The 18,730-nt window shown below is 28.8% G+C and overlaps 2 protein-coding genes across 2 annotated transcripts; both read left to right on the top strand.

Moving 5' to 3' along the window:
* Nucleotides 1-739: 739 nt before the first annotated feature.
* LOC132941858 (probable ATP-dependent RNA helicase DDX55 homolog) lies at nt 740-5,988 on the top strand. The gene is made up of 11 exons (XM_061010073.1): nt 740-991; nt 1,054-1,164; nt 1,261-1,539; nt 1,600-1,808; nt 1,867-2,046; nt 2,152-2,243; nt 2,711-2,916; nt 2,985-3,159; nt 3,819-3,945; nt 4,025-4,322; nt 5,880-5,988. Exons 1-11 carry the CDS (start codon nt 887-889, stop codon nt 5,922-5,924), a joined length of 1,827 nt encoding a protein of 608 aa, XP_060866056.1. The 5' UTR covers nt 740-886; the 3' UTR covers nt 5,925-5,988.
* Nucleotides 5,989-11,003: 5,015 nt separating this feature from the next.
* Nucleotides 11,004-15,801, top strand: LOC132941026 (serine/threonine-protein phosphatase alpha-2 isoform). The gene is made up of 7 exons (XM_061008874.1): nt 11,004-11,377; nt 11,500-11,631; nt 12,971-13,201; nt 13,259-13,473; nt 13,549-13,662; nt 13,725-13,868; nt 15,336-15,801. Exons 1-7 carry the CDS (start codon nt 11,323-11,325, stop codon nt 15,432-15,434), a joined length of 990 nt encoding a protein of 329 aa, XP_060864857.1. The 5' UTR covers nt 11,004-11,322; the 3' UTR covers nt 15,435-15,801.
* Nucleotides 15,802-18,730: the final 2,929 nt, after the last annotated feature.

Here is an 18,730-nt window from a genome sequence, read left to right as displayed (position 1 = left end):
TGTTATATGGTACCTAGGAACATTTTTGGGGAGTCTTATATCAAAGTTTCTAATGTTATCTATGAAAAGAAAAACTTTTATGAATTTCTAACTGAAAAATAATTTGAACATTTTCGAAAATTTGATCAATTTTGTCAAAATTTGAACTTTAAATGCACATAAAAAATAATCGTGCCTAAAAGGTATATTTGATATTTTTGAAGTTACATTAACAAATCTTTTAGGAACCTTGTATTAAATTGTCAAGCTTTAAAAATTAAAAAAGTCAAAAAGTTTTTATCGAGAATAATTTTAAAAAAAGGGTGGATAAGTGGATGTCGCACTGCTGTACAGTAGGTTACAAGTGGGTTACTGTAATGGATGGTGTTAAATTTGAATTCAATGATATAATATCATTGTATAAGAAAAACGATTCTGAGCGAAAACGGTCAGTCAGCCTATGATATTACCAAGTATATTTGATGATATTATTGTGAATAAAGTAATTTATATATAACCTATTTACGTGGAGCCTTGTTTTAAATTTTCAATCCTTAGCCATAAAAGTTAAACATTTTATACATTTTTAACTACAAAATAATTTATAAATTATAAATTTGATAAATGTGTAGTATAATATACATCTCGATGATGCCGAATGGTATTTGGTGATAATGTGATATCATCCACTGATAAATAAAAACATTAAAATATGATAACAATCACTGACAACCGTGATAAAAATGTATTTCAACAACACGTGTGCCGCTGACGAGATATGGCAAATGACAGTAATCGCAATTCGCAGTATTATTCACGACTATTCATACTATCCTATATTTCTGTAATAAATAATCGAATTTAATACTAATTTCTACTAATATTTATTTATAAAAGACATGCAAGTATGTCTTTAGCACCATCTTTGAAATGGGAATCTTTAAATCTGTCCGAACCTGTTCTAAAAACAATCAAAGAACACTTCAAATTTAAATGCATGACACCGATACAGGTAATAGTTTGCAACATAACAAAAATAATATACATTGAATAATTAAAGATTTATTTTTTTAGGTCGAATCTATAAGGAATTTTTTAGAAAAAAAAAAAGATGTCGCTGCAGAAGCAGTCACCGGTAGCGGAAAAACATTGGCATTTTTAGTGCCAATGCTAGAATTGATTTTGGTAAGTTTTACTTTTCATGTTTCTAAAACAATTATAGTATATTGTATGTTCCTTTGTATCTATATTGTGATACTTACATAAATATTGTGTGATCAGAAACGCAGCGATCCTCTGAAAAAACATGAAGTGGGAGGCCTTATAATATCTCCTACTCGAGAATTAGCTACTCAAACTAGTCATGTATTGGCTGAATTTTTAAAGAATATAGAAGGTGTTACACAGATGCTAACTTTAGGCGGGAGTCCAATAGAAACTGATGTCAAAGCATTTAATAAAAATGGAGCAAATATTCTTGTGGCTACTCCTGGCCGACTGGAAGATTTATTAACTAGAAAGATACCCAATTTTCATTTACACAAATCACTTAAATCATTGGTAAGAAGTTTAATTTATGCTTTCATTAGAACTATTGAATTACTTTGAATTTATTTATAGGAAATGCTGGTGTTAGATGAAGCTGATAAGCTGTTAGAATTAGGTTTTGAAAAGCCTATAAATACTGTTTTACAATATTTGCCTACACAGAGAAGAACAGGGTTGTTTTCAGCCACTCAAACCAAACAGGTAGCAATGCTTGTTAAGGCAGGACTTAGAAATCCTATCATGGTTATTGTGAAGGAAAAACATTGTTTGAACCCAAAAAGGTAATTTATTATATTATTAAATCTTATACTATGATAATAAGTAATTATTTATTTTTAGCAATCAAATTGAATCTATATCTACACCTTTAGCATTACAAAATTACTATACAATATGTGATGCTGATAAAAAGCTAGCATTTTTAGTAACGTTTTTAAAAAAAAATGGATTAAATTCAAAATATATGTTGTTTTTATCAACGTGTGCATGTGTTGAATACTTTTCAATCATTTTAAGAAGGTAAATATTAATCAATAATAATTATTAATACTGTTTGAACCTATTGTACTATATTGGTATACATTTCCATTAAGATTTTAAAGTTTTTATTTTTGTAATTTACAGTTTGATTCCTGAAATAAATTTATTCAGCTTACACGGAAAAATGAATAATAAACGTTACAGAATTTTTGAGTTATTTTGGAAAGCTGAAAGAGGTAAATATGAATATTATGAACACCGTTTTCACTGAAGTAGAAACTGAAGTTCATTTATAATGTTTAGTGAAACCAGCATATAAATATTTAAATCATTTACCAATATATTTGACATCTGATTAATTAATAATTTTTACAGTATTTTTAACTGTGGTCTGTACATTTAAATACATTTAATTAAATATACAAATTTAGTAAATTACTAATGATATATAACATCAGGTATTTTGCTAATGACTTGTTCACAGTGATCACAGAAATCAAACAAAAGCTTTATATCTCATTGACAAATATTTTAATGAAACTAGTTTTTATTGTTGAAATATCTTAAAATAAAGTGTCAAAAAGAACACTTATAATAATCTAATAATTGTTTTAATTGTTATTTATATTAACTACTTGTTTTTAATTTGTTTTAACTTGTTGCTATGCATTAACTATTTACATATAAAATGCATATATTTTAGGTATTTTAATGTGTACGGATGTAATGGCCCGTGGTGTTGATATACCAGAAGTGAATTGGGTGATTCAATATGATCCTCCTAATAATGCATCTTCTTTTGTACACCGTGCTGGTCGAACAGCTCGTGTAGGTAAAAGTGGATCTTCCTTAGTTATGTTAATGCCAAATGAAGATGCTTACATACATTTTATTTATTCAAATCAAAAGGTAAATATATTAATGAAACCAATCTCATAGAAAATGTGTTAAAATATCATGTATATAAATGTTCTTAGGTAATATTGGAATTAATGCCTGAATTAGAAGTTGAAAATTTGGATCTTGTAGTAGAAAAAGTTAGAAAGCGTCAACTTAAAGATAGAACAATATTTGATAAAGCTAATAAAGCATTTGTATCTTACATTCAAGCCTATTCAAAACATGAATGTCATTTACTACTACGTATAAAAGGTAATTTGTCTTTGTGACTGATGCTTTGTTGGAAATAATATAATATCAAAACTACTATTAATACTTATTACATACTATTGGCAATGACAAATTACACGTAATGTGATATCATTACATGGCGTTATATTATCAACCATGATATACGGCCATACTCTGCGCCAGGAGAGAACCTGACCAAAACTTGTCTGAATCCCCACTCAACAACAATGGTTCATTAATGTTCGACATCATTTGACACTTTAATTTATATATATATATAGAACCTATATCAGAAGGTCTCTGACGTCAGTCTGCATTCACTAAACGGTAATGTTGTCTCCTGACACAGTGTTTAGATAGGAGTGCATCAAAATTGATATGATACGACTATTAGCCCATTGGTTTTGAGTATGTTAACATAATTTTTATATTTCAACTAAATTCTGATACATCTATTATGGCTGACTCACTGACTTGTAAAATGTATTATATCAAATATTTTATTAGCTGTTTCATGTAAAATGTATATTTCTGATTTAAGTCATTGCTTTATTTTGAAGAAGGTTGAATAATAATTATTATTTACTAGTAAAATCTTACATCTACAAAGATTTAAAAATGCATTTATTTTATATTACATTGAAACAACATTTTTGTTAATATAAATTTGTTATTTACAGATTTGGAATTTGGTAAACTTGCAACTGGCTTTGGTCTTTTAAGACTCCCAAAAATGCCAGAATTAAAAAATAAGATTACTAGTGATTTTATTCCTGTTGATATGGATTTCAATTCTATTAAATATCAGTAAGTTTTTTACAGCTGATGACTATATACTTTAAATACTTTTATTATGACAATATATATTTTATATACTTTAAATTAGAAATAATGAGAGAGAAGAGTCCCGGCAAAAAAAGTTACAAAATTACATGGAAACTGGAGTTTGGCTTGGTCAAATGAAACATAAAAAAGGATTAAAACAAACTGTTGCATGGGCTGACGCCAAACAGAAAAAACTCGAAAGAAGAGAAAAACGTAAAAAGAAAAAAGAACTACGTAAACAAATGGAGTTAGAAGGAAAATCTAAGGCAAAAAAAAAAAGAGAACAGGCCTTCAGTCAAGAAGATTTGAACGATTTAGCTAAAGATATTGCCTTAATGAAAAAATTTAAAAATAAAAAGGTAATTTTTAAATATTTAAATCATAAAATTAAATTGTGTGGATAGTATAAACTTTAGGTTTGAAACACACTAAACCATGGTTTACAAGTTTCTTGAACAAAAAAAAATGTTTAAACTTAAGAAACATACTTGGCGACAAACAGTCTTCATCAGACGACTGTCAGGCAACTCCCAAGTATTGCCCCTACAAATCAGCAATCTGTACATCTGAATTGTAGTGAAGACGTTCCCCTGCGCACAAGTCAGCTGCTGAGTATTTTTCTTAAGTTGAACAGTGTATTACACATATTTATAATATACTATTGATATATACATGTATATTATGTTTAATATATCTAATTGCATTATGAAACTATAAGGTATACAAATTAAAAACTATATAAACCACATTCAAATTATTTTAATAAAAACTAATAGGAACGTATATTTAGCTCATAATCTAATCTGCAATGAAATGCATGGTATTGGATATACACTCTTGTACACTGGTACTCTTTCCTATCAAAATTAAAAATAATGATCTGAGGACACATTGATCTCAATAAAATGTAATAAATATTTAATTTGAAAATGGTTTTTAAATAGTATGTTAAAATTTATTTTATTATGCATTGTGGTCATAATGGTTTTTATTTGTATGTTATAAAATTAATAGTGAAATTTAGTAATTACACAACTAAAATATTTTATAACTTATTGATAAAAATGTTATCCCGCCCAAAAACTCAAAAGATTTTCTAAAATCTACAAATTAGCATAAATTGTTATCAAATGTGTCCGTACTTTATGCTCCTATCATTTTTTATACCTGCTGTTAAGTGTGTTATGTTGATGAAATTTTAATAAGAATTATCCTTGTTTTTAGAACTAATTTTCATTTTAGCTAGTATTGTAACAGCGTAGGTCTATAATATAATAAAACAATAACTAAATATTTATTTAATTTAATAAACTTCTGTAATAATTTGTTGAGAATTTTTAATGCAAAATGGTCTATTTATATGTTTGAAATAGAAAAATGAATGCCAATTGGCAGTTTAACAACAAACTTTGAATGTTGTAATCAACTTATTAAAATACAGTTTAAAAGGTCATAAACTCGTTAATAAAAAGGCAAAAAAGTTTTACTTATAAACTTGAAAATTGAAATCTTACATATTTTAAATTAAAGTAATGAATATATAACGCATTTAATGAGGGAAAATAATACTTTAACAATTTTCAAACAACTGGCCATCAATTGGTTTATCTAAACATCATACTGCCTATTCTGACTATGTATAGGTTAGCCGGATAAATTATATGAATGTAACAACATTATTTATTTTGTGTTCTCAAGTGAGTTTTACACAATATTTTAATTTTTAAACAAGCATAAAAAATATTAATAATAATTATTAATCATTGGAACTATTGAACGTACATGTTGGTATAATATTATACATTAGTAAAATACTAAAATAGAGACAACAGATGCGTGTGGGTTATCTTAATAAAATATAATCAATTTTTTTTTTTTTTTTTATTACTTATTAAATACTTGAATGTTTATTTCAGATATCTAAAGAACAATTTGATATAGAATTTGGAGAAGATGTTTAAGAATGTAATTGTATTTAAATAATGACATGAGTATAAATAAAACAATTTTTATTGTTGTTGATAATTTTTTTTTTTTAATGCTTATTTTATTGTATATAGTTTTATAATATCAAGAATTAATAGGATATTGATATTGATATCCAACCAATAGAATATGTAATTTTTTTTAGAAAAAATAAAATTTTCTTTATTAAAATTTGAAGGTATGTTTATATTTGAAATGTTCTTAAATAAACAAGGAAGTGTGTAGTTAAATTCAATCAAATAATATACTCAAAAGTCAAGGCTACATTATTATTAATATTATTTATTCTTCAATAGATCATAATATTATGATTAATAGTATTATATTTTAATGCTCATTGCTCAGAAATAATTATTTTACATTGGAGACATTTGTACGGTAATATTAATATATAATGTGTAGATTATAATACTTACATATTATATTAGTTAATTCATTTTGAACAATAGGTAAATTGAAATGACAAGATGAAAAGGTGTTAGGTAGATAAAATCAATAGTTAATATTATATTTTGACTTTTTAACAAGATCAACCTATTAGTTGATTTTAAATTTAGGGTTAAGTTTTGATCTTAGAATACCTTGAAGGCTTGAACTTTAAAAATCCAAACAAAATTTTAAGCTGGAGCATATTTAAGTTCAAAATGTTCTGTGTATGACATCAGATTTTCCAATTTCTTTTTTTGGTATATGTAAACAATGTTTTTCTACTACTAATTTTAAAATTTGTTAAGTTTGTACAAGTTAGGGTTCGTAAAAATGTAATTTCAAACTGCCTATCCCTAATTTTAAATAGCATTGTAGCAATAATTAATTTAAATTGTAGAGTTCCCTCATACATTGACGCAATTAAAGAATGCAAGATCCAACCCAAATTTGGAAAGTTATAAGGTTATAATTGGGTTTGTTTAATATTTACAGACATACCTACAGTTTATTATTACATTACTGCCCTAAAAGCTAATGAAATTCAGGCACGAAATACTTCAAAAAATATAACAGAATTCATACGATATTTTTTTCTCGAAAAAAACAATAAAAAAACAATAATAATTGCTATACTTGTCACTGTGCCCGCCGGCCGTCACTCGGTCATTACGATTGCGACTTGCGAAAAATGACAATATAAATAATAAATATATTATATTACAGTTTACCGTAAATAAATAATATTATTACAATAGTCGTATTACAGTACCTACTATTATTTATACGTGCTTGCCGCTTGTTTTATAAAAATATCTTAATACGTCATCAGAATTCTAAATTAACTTATTGCCAAATAATTATTTGTGGTGCTGCGTCCTATGCAAGCAGTATAAATTAATTTGTAGGATTATACTAGTATAAGGACAATTATTATTTATTATACTATTATAGTAATAGTAGAACCGGGGTTAAACTACCGAAACTTGTTAAGCCTAAAGGGCGGTTCACACTACACCGTGTCGTGTAAAATAATCACGGCTACCACAGTTACCAAACGATACCGCATAGTTGAATATTATATTCAACTTTTGACCGTGTGGTTACATTTATGATCGGAAAAGTGATAACTAAAAACAAATGAATAATTTTAAGTTCAGAAGTTGAATATATTCAGCTATGGTATCGTTTTGGTTACTGTGGTATCGTGTGATTATTTACACGACACGGTGTAGTGTGAACCCGGTTTTAGCCAAGTTTATAGCCAAAACCATGTTTGTTTGAATCTGTTAGTTGTTTTCTACATGGACCATAGACAATAGACTTATTAGTTATTAATTATGTTTAAGTACTATGGCTTATTGGATTTAGATTCTGAGCGAAGCGATGAATGTATTGATTTTACAATGATTTTTTTTTTGTGTCTGTCATCACCTTTTAGGACAATAAAAGTGCTTGGATTTTCTTCAACAGTAATTTTTCCGATAGGAAAGTGAATCTAGTTGGTACTTTGGGGGGTTAAAAGTAAAAATGTCTCAGTAGTTTTCAAACGCGACGTGAAAAACAAAAGAAAAATTAAGGAAAAACGGGAATTTTTACGCAAAATCTGTTTTCGAGAAAATCGATTTTGGTTTTTGGTGCAACTCTAAAACAAATGACCGTAGGTACATGAAATTTTAACTGAATGTTTATATTAGCATTTTCTATACACCATAACATTTTCCAAATATTTTGAGTTATTTTGAGCTGTTTACGGACATTTTCAGTTTCCATTTTTTTTAGTTTTTTTTTCTATAAATATCAATAAAATTTTATCTGTAGGGTAAAAAGGCTTGAAAATGTAATAGGAGGTTCCTAGGTTATTGTTTCAAAGGCAGATGAAAATAATTAAAAATCCTTAGTCACAGTTTTTATTTATAAGCATTTAAAGTTCAAATCTTGACAAAATACGGAAAAACCACGAAAATTAGCAAATTATTATGAGTTGAGAATTCATCAAAATTTTTCTTTTTAAATCTTAGATTTGAAAATGTAATACAAGATTATCCATAAGTTTGTCTACCATTATCAAAAAAAAAAAGTTTACAAGAAAGTCAAATTCAATTTTTATGAGCGTTTGAAATTCATATTCTTACAACATTTGATATTCACTCGATATCTCATGTAACGATTTTCTTATTTTGTTGTAATTAAAAAACGTATGACCGTAGATACTTGAAAATTTCACTGAATATTTGTATTAACATTTTCTATACACGATAAAATTTCGAAAATAATTTGACTCTTTTTGAGCTGTTTTCGGACATTGTCAGTTTTCAATTTTTTTAGTTTTTTTTTTTTATTAATATCAATAAAATTTTATTTGTTGTGTAGAAAAGCGTGAAATTTAATATAAGGCTCCTGATATATTGTTACAATAGTAGTTCAAAAATATTGAAAATACATAGGCACAATATTTTTTTATAAGCATTTAAAGTTCGAATTTTAACAAAATTTATCAAATTTAAAATGTAATAATTATTTTGCAGTAGTTAAAAATTTATAAAATGTTTCGTAGCTAAGGATTAAAAATTTAAAATAAGGTTCCATGTAAATAAGTAAATATGTAAATTACTTTATTCACAATAATATCATCAAATATACTTGGTAATATCATAGGCTGACTGACCGTTTGCGCACAGAATCGTTTTTCTTATACAATGATATTATATCATTGAATTCAAATTACGGTGACCCACTTGTATCCTGCTGTACAGCAGAGCGACATCCACTTACCCACCTTTTTAATCATTCATTCGTCATCCCACTATTCTCCGTCTCGATCGGTATGATTAGAGAGCCTAAATACCAACGAGATTTCTAGTTACGAATTACGATTACCCACTAGAACCACAATATATTATATAGTGACTAGTTTCCCAATTTCTTAATAAATTATTTTTCAAACGGTTTCGTTGCCATCCATCTCGGTCCACTGACCAGGATTACGACAGCCACGTAAATTCTAATTTTTTGGGAGGGGGGTGATTAACCTTTTTTGAGAACTGTTGAGCATTAAAAATTGTGCTAATTAATTATTAGTTTCTATTCCAAATAAGAAGACACCGGGCGGCGGACGAAAACCGGTCGAAACGCGCGCATGTCCCAACAGTTTCAGCCGCAATTATTCAATTTGTGGTAGAGGCGTATTGCTGGTCGCCTCTGATAACGCTGCGCGACGCGGTGCGTTCTTATTTGGAAAAGAGTATACAATACAGTCTTTGGAGGGGGGGATCGCCTCCCCGCCTGAATTACGTGCCCGGGTTACGATGTACAGTATATATTTATTTATTAATAATTAGCGGACGATACCCTTACAATTATGTAATAAAGAATACATATTTTGAGGTTCAAGTAAGAATAGAAAATATACATAGTAGTACAAATATGAAATAATCACCCCTTCACTCCCCCCTACCCCTAGTATCTGTCACTGAATAATAATAATGATAAAAAGAGAATACACAATTTACCGGTAAGGATTATTAATTATTATACTAGAAAGGAGGGAGTGAGGGACCCTCATTGGCGGATTAGACATAATGCCTCTTAACGGTTCGTTTTTTATATAATTACTTTTAAATTGAGGAATATGAAAGGACATGGTAAGAACATAGAAGTACGGGTAGAAAATTTCGTAACTTTAAAGTTTATAGGGGATAAAATAATCAATATCATTAGATAACAGACCTCTTTAGGAGTCTCATCTAGCATCTATCTGCGGTCAGCTAAAGATTTGAGGCCAAGAATCTTTGAGACTGGAGTGTAATCCGGTAATCGTGAGGGGCACACTGAATGCCTAAAATGAAACTCCCATGCTTCTAAAAATGTACGTTGGACTCTTTCAAGCTGAATAGAATCTAGAACCATTTTCAGTACGCGGGTCCAAAATTAGTGAACGGTACTCCGAAATGTGGCAATAAAAAAATATTGTTTAATACCTACGTAACCTAGGTATCCGAAACTATAGAAACGTGCATTCGTGCTGGTTGTGATTCTTTGAGCGTTGTATATTTGTATATATATACATATTCAGTACTTTTTTTTTTTCAGGTTTAACCGACGGCGCAGCGGGATACATATTCAGTACTAACCTAACCTAACCTAACCTTTTTTTCATAGTACAGTGCTGTGAAAAAAAATCTATAGGAGCCAATTTTTCGCGGTCATTGCTCATTCATTGTGAACCTATTCCGGACTCGTTAAACGGGTTGGTACTTGTTGCTGTATCAGTTGCCTATTGGCCCGAGCAGCTTTCATTGTTTAAAGTTTAAACCCAGCCACCAAAATGTATTTGTAAATCTAAACAAAAAACAGTGGCTACTCGACATCTATACACCCATTTTTCTTTTACTTATTTTCTTTGGAATAGAAAATCAAAAAATTCGTTAAAAGAAGCAGGGACAAGACGCCGTTGCCGCTGCATAATATGTTCTTTTTCTATGACGCATCCGACTTACCCCACCATTTTAATTCTGTGTTATATTTGAAAAACGGTCGGTATTCGGGATCGTCGTGGAAGAATAAACGATACCGGGTGTGGTGGGAGGGTAGTGAGAGAGGAAAAAAATAGTTGATGACGTAACGTCCGAACTACGCCATTTCAGTCATTTCACTTTACATACTCGGGACGAGTACGACGGCGTTCCCTTTTCGTCGGTCGCGATAACGTAAACAAAAATATTTTATTTTATTAATTTTATCCGGCTTCCGGCAAGGCAAATCCGCGTACCATCAGCTCGCATCATTTCCGTCAACTGCACGCACCTGAACCTCGCACGCCGGCTTAACATCACACCCGATCCATCAAGCATCGTGCGGCGGCGGCGGCGGCTACGACTATCACCACGACCACGGACTCCGGCACGACAATAATCACGACACACACACACCGCGCACGCCGAAACAATGACAGACAGTGACAAATTGAACATCGACAACATAATTTCTAGACTCTTGGAAGGTAAGCCGCCGGTGTGCCATGACGGAAACGCGGTTCCGCCGTCGGTCTTTGGGTACCAATTACGGTCGGTCCCTGGGACCGATGACGATTCATTTGTAACAATTGTTGTAACTGTTCAACAGTGCGCGGTGCGAGACCTGGTAAGAACGTTCAGCTGTCCGAAGGTGAAATTAGGGGCCTATGCCTCAAGTCCAGGGAGATCTTCCTATCGCAACCCATACTATTGGAGCTCGAGGCGCCGTTGAAAATATGTGGTGAGTACCTCCACTACTCTGACTGGATGTCGTGTTTACGCGCCTGTTGGCCATACACCCCCTTACCGTTACTAATTTTATTGTATTCTTACTAGGAACATTGGTTACTGTACTCTGTGTGTTTGGATATCTTTTGGTTGTGTTATATAGGTACCTGATAATATGGAATGTAAATATTCTGTTTTATGTATGCCACCGAACATAAATATAATGTAGTAGTTGTTTCTGTGCTTCTTAGGTATAGGTACAAGAAATTAAGTGAATCATATTGTTCGTTACATAGACTCATTTTTAATACATTTTAATCTCAAATATTTAAAAGAACAATATTGAAGTTACTCCAATTTAAAAAATGAAATTGCCTATTAGTTTCATGTTATGTAAACACGAATCAGATTTTATATCAATTATATCATATAAATATTGATGAGTTATTATATCCTTCATTCCTTCTCTAATATGTTTGTGCACAAACACAATTTGTAGTTATTAAATAGAATTGGAATAAATATCATGCATTATATTCTGAACAAAAAGTATCCTTCGTACCAAATGAAAGTCTTAGAATGCAGTTATGTTTTTGGTATTTAAAGAAGGCCAACAATATTTAAAAATCTCATTAATTTAAATAAATAATTGAGTATTTTTTCTATAGTTTGTCAATATATTCTTTAACCCCTAAAAAACTTACTAATAAGTAACTAGATTTGGTTGAATTGAATTATTAGTTACAAAAAAATTACTGTAAATACTCTAAAGGTTTTAATTATGACTATTCAATTCACTACTAAGTGAATAATATTTATTATTTTTAAATAAGAATTGGTGGGAAATATAATACAATTTTATAAATATTTAACTAAACTCCTGATGTAGAAACATCATGTAATAAATTTTATCAATTAGAACTTGACTCTGTCCCACGAGTAAACATGCTAGTTCTGCGCATCCCCCTGCTGTTAAAATCGGTTCTCCTTAAAAGGGTTTCACATGGGTTCGAGCAGAAAACCCGATTTTGGTCGGGCCATAGCATGATCTCAAGTAGAACAGAGTATAGTCACTAATGATATTTTATGCAAAGAAGACTTAAAATAGTTCAATCAAAATGTTTGTTAAATTCTTAATACAATTTTTGTAATCACTATCAAAAAGAGAATGATTGATAAAACATAATACAATAAACTTCATGTACAATCGTTTAAAATTAAAAATAGATTACACAAATTTAAATAATTTTCTAAATGGTTTAATATATTTTGAACAACATGGATATATGAACACATATACAGTAAAAATCATTAAATGTACTTGATCTAAAATGAAATGTTTTCTTTTCAAGGGGATATTCACGGTCAATACTATGACTTACTGCGTTTATTTGAGTATGGCAGTTTTCCACCTGAGTCCAACTACTTGTTCTTGGGTGATTATGTCGACCGTGGCAAACAGTCTCTGGAGACAATATGTCTGTTGTTGGCATATAAGATAAAATACCCTGAAAATTTCTTCCTTTTACGTGGCAATCACGAATGCGCTAGTATAAACAGAATATATGGGTTTTATGATGAATGTAAGTAATAATTAAAACAATTTTAAACCTTTAATAATTTATTTATATTATTTTTAGGTAAACGGCGGTATAATATAAAGCTCTGGAAAATATTTACGGACTGTTTTAATTGTTTGCCTGTGGCAGCAATTGTTGACGAAAAGATTTTTTGTTGTCATGGCGGTCTTAGTCCTGATTTGCAATCAATGGAACAAATTAGGCGGATTATGAGGCCAACAGATGTTCCTGATCAGGGACTATTATGTGACTTGCTTTGGTCTGATCCTGACAAAGTAATAATATTATATTATTTAATATTTATACTTAAAAATGTATTTAAAATACTTAACTGTGTAATTTTTTTTAAGGATACAATGGGTTGGGGAGAAAATGACAGGGGTGTATCATTTACATTTGGTGCTGAGGTTGTGACAAAATTTTTGCATAAACATGATTTTGATCTCATATGTAGGGCTCATCAGGTTTGTAAATATTTTATTAACTAAATAAGTATAGTTAATTTATTTAGTAATTATATTTTTAGGTTGTAGAGGATGGTTATGAGTTCTTTGCAAAGCGCCAGTTGGTCACTTTATTTTCAGCACCAAATTATTGTGGAGAGTTTGATAATGCTGGAGCAATGATGTCTGTTGACGAAACTCTAATGTGCTCATTCCAGATTTTAAAGGTATGAATGTTATTGAATTAATTTTTACAAATTGGAGCTTATTACCTATAAGTATTTTTTTTTTTTTTTTTTTTAAATTAATTATTATTAACTTTAGTAAGGGACATAGCTGTGTTAGGGTGAGTTTGGTTAGAATTTTTTTTTAATTGATTAATTAGTGCACTAAAACACTATTCTACCTAGATATTGTTTTAACAATTTTTAGTATATATTTAAAGTAAAATATATAATTCAAGATATTATATTACATGTGGGGTTTTTAATTTGGTTTTAATTTATGTAACTTGAATATTATATTTTTAGTATAATCTTGTCCAATTTGTGTTAACGACTTGAGATAGTATAGAGATTTAAAAAAATATGTTGGACAATTAAAAACATTGTAAATGTTTCTTGTTTTCAAATAAAAAAAAATTATGTGAGAGTTTAAATTAATAATAATACTTAAACTTGTTTATTTGTTTCAAAGACTGATAGATTCAAATACTGGAGACGCATAAAATTCTATGATGCTAATGCATCTTTTCCGTTGTCTAATTAGTAAGTCTGAATGGGGCAATCTTTTAAAACCTTTCCTATAGCTGTTCATTTTCTTATTGACCTACATTATTTTTTAACTGCACGAATTATAATAGAGCAGAGTCCCAAAACTGAGTATGCCAATTCCTACCCTTTATTATTAATTTAAATGTTTAATTAACATCTATTCATGCAGAGTTCTGGCTATAACCTGGGTATTAATACATTTATCTATAAAATTAGCATGATTAGTGATAATTGTTGTTAATTCATTACAAGATTTTTAAAGTTATAGAAATAATTGCTTGTCAAATTCACTTTTTTCATATTGTTGGATATCGGCCTGTTATCAAAATTATTTTTAGTTAAGTAGTATATACTTATATACAGTGTATGTGAGAAAATAAAAATGAGATTTGTATAAACTGTATAGGATATTATCTAGTTTATAAAAAAAATATCTGCATGTAATACCATAGTCGTTCTCAGGATGCTTTCACAGATACAGAGGAACTGAAAAAGTAGTGGAAAATTAGACAAGTCAATTTTTGAGTCTACTCGAGGAAACTAAGCTCTATAATTTAGTACCTGCAAGTAGGGTTTAGCCTTATTAGTTTAATATTAAAGTATGACAAGTAGTCGCTCCAGTAACGACAAAGAAAGTCAAGCCAAAGATAAAATGGCAATAGCTAAATTTGCTGCTTTTGTACTGAACGAACTCATTCAAGGTAACCAATCTCGAGATCTTGACACAGTTATGATAATTTACATTCTTTTATCCATTGTAAACGTGTTAACTCAAACCTAAACTATTCTTATTGAAATATTTTGTTTAGTAATTACTAACTTTAACATGCCAAAAAATAATTAAAATAATTATATATTAATTTTATAAACTATTTGCGCAATAGTCTAATTGATTTTTTAAACTATAAATATTTATTCCAGCCGGCCGACAAACGAAAGTACATGTATGGAGGATTGTCATCAGGCAGACCAGTTACACCACCCAGAGGATCTGGTAAACAAGGAAAAAATAAAAAATAACCAATCTTGATGCAATATATATTTCTATACCTAGGTATGCAACAACAAAGTATAATTTTAAAAATTAAATGTTACATAATATGAAAAACAAATGAAATTTTTTTTTATAGAAAAAAATTATACCGAGTAACTAGTTTAAATAATAATGTATTTATATCATTAAGTACCTTTATGCTCCATCATAACGTTAACGTAAAATCTCAAGATCAATTTTATTAACTTGTAATTTGGAGTATTTTTAATAATTTAATATTATTATTGATATATTGTATTTGCACTTATATTTTTTTTCGTACTCGGTCGTTTTTTCCTTTCCTTTTTTTTTTGTTTTTAGTTTAAGTATTAAATTATATTTTATTTTTGCTAACTTAGTTTTGTCCATACATTTAAAACTACATACGATTACTCCAAAAAAAATAAGTTGCAATTTATTCAGAATATATGTTCTAAATAAGTTGCAATGGAATCATTAAACCAACTATATTTGTTATTTGTCAGACATTTTTAGCTCATATTTTATTGTAACTAAGATGTATTTATAAAAATTTCAAAAATCAAAATCCCAAAGTTAAGTACAACATTATAATTATTGTTATTTATTGTTTTGTGTATTTAGATTACACTTTCGTTATAAAACCATTATAACATAATATTGTACATTTTTTGTAGAAATACGTAAATCAGAACATAAAACATATATGAAAGTGTTGAATACTATCCCAATTGATATATTAAAACAAATCACATACAATGTAAATATCAATATTTTAATGTTAAAATTATACTGTAAATGTATGTTATGCATTAAATTTTTAATGCACAGATACATTAAAAGTAGTAAAATGTAATTTATTTAATGAACTCTTGGATTACTTTTTTTGGCAATAAACAAAAACCTTGCCTACGTAATACTTATTGTAATTTGTTGATAGCGTATGTATTATTTTATTATAAACCAAATTAAAAAATATTGTGTTTTTGTTTGCTGAACCCCTTGTAAATAAAACAAAAAGTAAAATTAAATGATCAAAGATTAAAATATATTTGCTGCCAGTTTTGAACAATACAAAAGACCAAAAATTACTTGTTAGATATTTTATATTTGACTATTTATTAGTTGGACTAGTTGGAGCATTTATAATATGTGTAATAAAATTATATTAGTATTATAATATATGGTTTCCAAACATTAAATGCGCCTGATTGTAAGCTTGGTAATGGCAGATAATGAAGAGGTCGATTATAAATTCAGCCTCTTCTTATTTTTCTGATAAAAATACTTAAAGTAACACGATTGTAGGAAAAAAATAACGTAGGTATATTATTTTCTTATCTTACACACTACCATCAAAAATAGATCAGGCTCAGGGAAAGTCACCCTGCAGCATCTCTACGGTTGTAGACAGGCACGGATCCAGAGCAAACATCTGGGGGGCCCAACAATTTTTTTACAACACAAATATAATTATAATAAAATATTATACTTGACTAAAAATGTTGTCATATTATGAATATAAATGGAATATAATATATTATAACCTATGGTAGTAGGTATAGGTAATCGATGTGATAAATAAATTATTGATTATTTAATATATAAAGCGACAATGTGGAAAGAAGTTTAAATTTTATTTATTTCTTATTTAATATTTATATTTATAAAAAAATATTTGTGAGGGGGGCTAGGCCTCCCCTGGATCCGTCCCTGGTTGTAGGTTTTGAGCATAGAAAAAATAATGAAGACAGAAAAGTGACCAAACGTTTACGGCCGGCCGCCCTCATGAAAAAAGTGAAAACGTACCAAAACGAGTCGCACGATTAAACGGCCACAGGCTGCGCTGCGTACGCTAGAGTTGCACTTAGATCCGCGTATTTATACGTAATTATTTTTTGGAAAATATATGCATTATTTTGAAACATGACCCTTTTTATATTTTACAGCTTCAAGCTTGTAGGATTACGCATTTATACATAATACTTAATATCTTAGTCCATGACATGGCCACCAGAAATCGTAGTGGTTGCCCATCTGCTAGTATGTACATAAGTTGCGTAAGTTAATAAAAACATTTTAATTTCTACTCGAATATCCCGACTTTATTCGAAATACTGTTTGGTAATAATGTCGATTTTTGTAATAATAATAAAGAACCTAAATAATTAATTCAATAATACAATTTTTACGTAAAATCTGACCTAGAAATAAATAAGTTATGTTTATGTATGGTTTTTTCCAGGGCTTAAAACTGATAATTTGAGAACCGAACACTGATAATCGCTTTTATTTTGTGAGGTGAAAGTGCTTATTGGTTACCGGTAATCAAGATAATGATCCAAGTACTAACATCAAAACGGTTACCTTCTATTTTCAAACGCGGTTTTATCCCAAAACCTATTCCCGACAAAAATTATCAACGGTTTTTGGTATCTGTATTTAATATTTGAAATATATATTTAAGTTTTAATTAATTAATTTTTCAACTGTTTTAAGTAAAAATAACGCCAAAACAATTTTTAGTTAACTGTTAGCTCAAGGCACCTCTGCGAAAACGCGTTTTATATTTAGCGATATTTAAGATAATGTTATAATTTATAGAGCATATTTATGGAATTTAAGTTCTATAAAATCCTAATCATGGTAATAAATACAGGGACTCAAGTAGATGAAATTTACCTATCTCAATTACTTTATATCTTATTGTTAATACGATTGGTTAATTATGATTTCACCAACACGTTAACATAAAAATATCAATATTTCGTAAAAAAAAATTCCAAAAATGTAAATTTTTAGTGTTTTAAATTCAAAAATACGATTTTTTTAAAAATCAAGCATTGAAAATTTTTTTTTTTGTTTTTTTTATCAAATTAAGCATGCAAAAACACATTTTGAATAGTACTCTATCCTTATTCCTTTGGTAATATTGATATTTAAACATTGTAGGCATGTAACACATTATTTACATAATTTTATATTTAAATATTCAATGGGTAGTTTACTATAATATACAATTTAATAGTTAGGTTACATTATAAAAGGAAAATTAATATCTAAAATAAAACGCAAAATTTTTCTTTGCTCAAACTTAATTTGTAAGTTATGGTTAATATTTTATTTCTATATTAGTTAATAATTAACTCATATGAGTTCATATGGGAATCCAAATTCAGTTTAAATACTCTGAACAAATGGACGTAGTAATGGCACATTGACTAATAATTATTGTAATTTGTAATTAATATTATTAATTAAATAATTTTTACTACAGGTTATTGATCTGACATTTCTGAGTAGG

The sequence above is a fragment of the Metopolophium dirhodum genome, chromosome 3, assembly GCF_019925205.1.
Source record: "Metopolophium dirhodum isolate CAU chromosome 3, ASM1992520v1, whole genome shotgun sequence".
NCBI classification, from domain to species: domain Eukaryota; kingdom Metazoa; phylum Arthropoda; class Insecta; order Hemiptera; family Aphididae; genus Metopolophium; species Metopolophium dirhodum.
The sequence above is the reverse complement of the archived record's forward strand: the minus strand, read 5'-3'. Positions and strand labels throughout refer to the sequence as shown.